Source organism: Rhinopithecus bieti, unplaced genomic scaffold (assembly GCF_001698545.2).
Source record: "Rhinopithecus bieti isolate Rb0 unplaced genomic scaffold, ASM169854v2 scaffold_34544, whole genome shotgun sequence".
Lineage (NCBI taxonomy): Eukaryota > Metazoa > Chordata > Mammalia > Primates > Cercopithecidae > Rhinopithecus > Rhinopithecus bieti.
In genome coordinates, this window is record NW_016814795.1 from 1,041,262 (window position 1) to 1,045,324 (window position 4,063).

Genomic DNA, 4,063 nt, shown 5'->3' on the forward strand with positions numbered 1-4,063 from the left:
AGAAAATAGAAAAAAGAAAGCCTTCAGAACGTCTACCACTTTTTAAAGTTCTATTTACTAAGTCCTTCCTATGAAGTTAAGGTTAAAATCATTGATTTAACCTTTGGATTCACAGGATCACCATCACATTGAGACATGCATGTGTCTTTGATTTCTACCAAAACTGAAGCACACAGTGTCCTGGAATAGCCCATTACATTGGATGATGGAACATTTGTCATTTGTTTAAAACCCAAACCCTAATTATTTTCTTGTGATTCATGCAGGTTTTTCTGAAGACTTCATTGTATCACATATCCCAAGTGGAAGATTATATAATTTTCCTGTATTTCATGAGAAAAGTGAAATTTGACTAGTTTTGTAGAAGAAATAAACACTTATGCATGGACCACTTTTTAAAAGAAGGATTTTATCATTTAGCTATATTACATATATTTAAAGATGACAAAAGTATTTCTGAGTAAATGTTTCTTAAGGATAATTTCCATGTAACTGCTGAGATTTACAGAGTTCTCACATTTTCTTCCCCCATAAGGATTCTAAATCAGATTGGTGCAGAGGAAAAGCCAGCATACCCCATTTTTCTAATATTATCACTTCTCCAGATGGTCCTGAACACATCTATTCAATTCCTTTTTCCTAGAAAGTAAAGAGGTATCTTATTAGATACGTACACCCGCTACAAAAGCCACCTTCCTGTTTTACTTCTTTTAACATATCAAGTCTCTTTCATCTCCTACCAGGCAAAAATGACAAGTAGAAACTAAGCACAGTGATTGCCTGAAACTTCATCTTGGCAACCTGAGCAATGACAGAGTTAATGGTGGATCTTTGAAAACAAGTGACCATGGGAAATTAAGGTTGGCAGGGATTTAACTCTTCATGAATCATGCTGGAATATTTTTAAGGGCAATGCAGTGGATGTTTTAACTGTGTTTGACATCTAATTAAGGAGAAACAAGAAGTAGCTTAAAAAAAACTCTATTGTACTTTAGAAACAAAGTACTGGCAATTGGCTACCACATACTTGCTTTGGCCAAGCAAATGTACATGTAGAGAAAAAAGGTAATGACAGATTAATAAAATAACAGAAAAAAAGATTCCCCAGGCCATTCCTTTTATTCTTCTTGCTGTTGTTCATTTCACAGTTTATTTTAGCAAATTATTGAGCTCTAGGTGTATCAATGGAATTGTTATGTAGCTGCAGAGCAGTTTTTTACTTAAAGGAAAGCAGAATAATTCTAATGGGTGCCACCACTAAAACAAGGCTTATAAAGACAGTATCAAATATATACACCTTGCTAATAAATACTGCTTGCTTCATCAGACAGGTTTAAAGCATATGTGCACAACAAAGGATATTCAAATTAAATGCAGTCTTTTTAACGTACAGCAAGAACAAGTGCCTCTTCTATCATGGAGAGTAACCTATTACCATGGAAATAAAATTCTTGCCAAATAAAAAAGTTTAATTCCCTATTTTTATTTTATTTGAAAATGTATTTAGCATTTAGATATATGCAAACCTAAATTTTTAAAATATTTTTCATGATTTTAAGCTTGTTAAACTGAAAGTATTACAAATAGCCAGTCACACCTTTGAGAACTAAAGTTGCATGTAAAACTTACTCATAGGGAACATAAACTTGGATAAAGTGGACCATCAACTTAGACTTATTTGATGTCACCTTGTCAAGGAGTGAAAATAGAAAGCAAAACTGATAAAAACACAGATACCATACATAATATCATATACTATGGAGATAATTTAAAGACAGTTACTAAATTAATTAAATAATGAACGCTATATGATTTTTTAAAACTTACATAAGTACAATTGCACTTCTGTTTGTTGATGTTTAAGTCTATTCCCAGCTTGATACTCAGGAAAACATTACACCAAAAAGTAAATAAATATTCTAATTCAATGAATTTTATCTAACGAGCACTAAGTCCAAATAAACACATTACTAGGTGTTTAATTTTCTAATTCAAAGTGTGAAAATTACATCTCTCTTTCTGATTTGAGATCCTCATTCACACTAGGGCATTCAGAAAAAGATGTTCCCCATCATATGAGAATTAAGTAATATGTTTTCTGGCATAAGAGCAAGGTAGAGTAGACAGACATCTCTACAAATACATTCAATAATTTTTCTTTTAACTTATAGGCTAAAAAATAAGCTTAATTAGAGCTTCTTACTGCTCCACTCCCAATTTTAGAAATCTGAGAATCATAAGAAATCGACACCTTAGGGAGTAAAACTACTTGAGTTAAAGCAGTTTAATCTTTAACTTCATTTTAATAATACCTGAGTTATAGAAAGATTTACTGCAATTAAATTTATGTATATCATTTTGGGATCTACTTTAGCATTACTTTACACATCATCTATCTATAAGATCTATCTAAGCAAATGTAGAACAAATATAAAAAATCCTCATTAAAAATAAACACATACATTAAATTGTAACCAAATAAAGCACTAATGATAAAGCTCTTTTTTCTCTTTTAAATTTATAGTTTTTAAAAGAGAAGTTTACACAACTACCTATGCAAGTAGACAGTAATGCATCTGCAGTTCTCACTGAAGTACATATAGAATTAAATAACATAATATTTCAAAGACTTTAGCTTTACACAATTAGCCAAATACAGTCTTTTGTACAATCATAACACGCTGTGGAAAAACTAGTCTGTTCCATCCAGTTTATGTTCTCTTGGCAAACCATGATCTACTGCTTATGTTAAGCATCTGATTGTCAGATTTGAACAAACTGAATATTCATGATGACGATTAACCATTTCGTGTCTAAAACGAAGAAAATGCAATTCATCATAGTAATTATAGGTAAGGCATGCACATCTACAAAGAGACCATTTTGCATTTCTATTTTAAGAAAATATTTTAATAGAATTAAAGTCGGAAAAATTAACAAGCCTAAGATAGGATAATAAGATATACAGATCAGCATGTACCAGGCGTACAGCTCTTTTCAGCAAATGTGATTAAATGTTCTTTGTTTGCATTTAAATTGTCATATATCAAACAGAAGACATGCTTTTTACAAAAAGGGTTTAAAGCATCTAAGAAAGATACACATAATCACATAGGTTTACCGGGTTAAACTAAAGGTTTGATGATTTGGGGTTGGGAGGGAGTTCAAGGAATTAAGGGGGGGCGGTTATTACAAAGATAACCAAATAAAAGAAAAATAAGATTTACCTTTGTAGGATAATTTCAGCCTTGGCACATTATTCTTCCCATTTTGATAGTTTGCTCTTGCTGTAAGTAATACTCCCCAGAAAAGACAGACAATCCTAGTTAACCAGCCCATGCTGCAGACGCTGTAGGTCCCTTTGCTGCTTTAGTCTTCCTTCCTGTATTGTGCGGCCAGAGAAGTTCAAACAATCTGGAAACTGGAGGTAACAGGTGATTTAGGTCAGTTTCATTCATAAATGCAGACAATCAAGACCTCATGGCAACACTAACACCTCTTCTTCTGTAACAGTCACTGAAGCACAGAAACTTCAAACCCTCCAAAAAGAAAAAAAAAAGAAAAAAAACCCGAGCCCGGCCCCGGAAAATGAGGCACAACTGTTGTGGGGAAAAAAAAAAAAAAAAAAAAAAATTAACAAGGTCTGCTGCAGTGGTGCTTAAGAAGCAGTTCCTTTTATCTAAGCTCCTCTGATAGCCGGTGGCAGACTCTAATCCTGCTCCCTGCTTCATTCGGCTCCGGGGAAGCAGAATGAAAGGGAAACAGAGAGAGAGAAAGAGAGAGAGAGAGAGAGAGAGAGAGAGAGAGAGAGAGAGAGAGAGAGAGAGAGAGAAACCGTGAGCAGCGCGGACTTTTCCTGTACGCATGTAGGGAGAGATGACACAAGATCCCACAGACAGGTTTCCCCAACACTCACTAGACTGGCTGACAATGGGAGAACAGGCGAGCTCAACCCACTCCCCTTCCCTCCTGTCACACAACACATGCAAAAAACATCTCGTAGAGATTAGAGCCGGGAGCAGAACCCTCCGGCGTGCCTGTGAAAGGCATGTAGCTATAAATT

The 4,063-nt window shown here is 34.4% G+C and overlaps 1 protein-coding gene across 1 annotated transcript in view; it reads right to left on the reverse strand.

Moving 5' to 3' along the window:
- SEMA3A (semaphorin 3A) overlaps nt 1-3,790 on the reverse strand; it is a 231,727-nt gene extending 227,937 nt beyond the window's left edge. Inside the window, exon 1 of the mRNA XM_017852379.1 lies at nt 3,228-3,790. Within this exon, the coding sequence (XP_017707868.1) occupies nt 3,228-3,339 (112 nt within the window). The 5' untranslated portion in view covers nt 3,340-3,790. The remainder of the gene's footprint in view (nt 1-3,227) is intronic.
- Nucleotides 3,791-4,063: the final 273 nt, after the last annotated feature.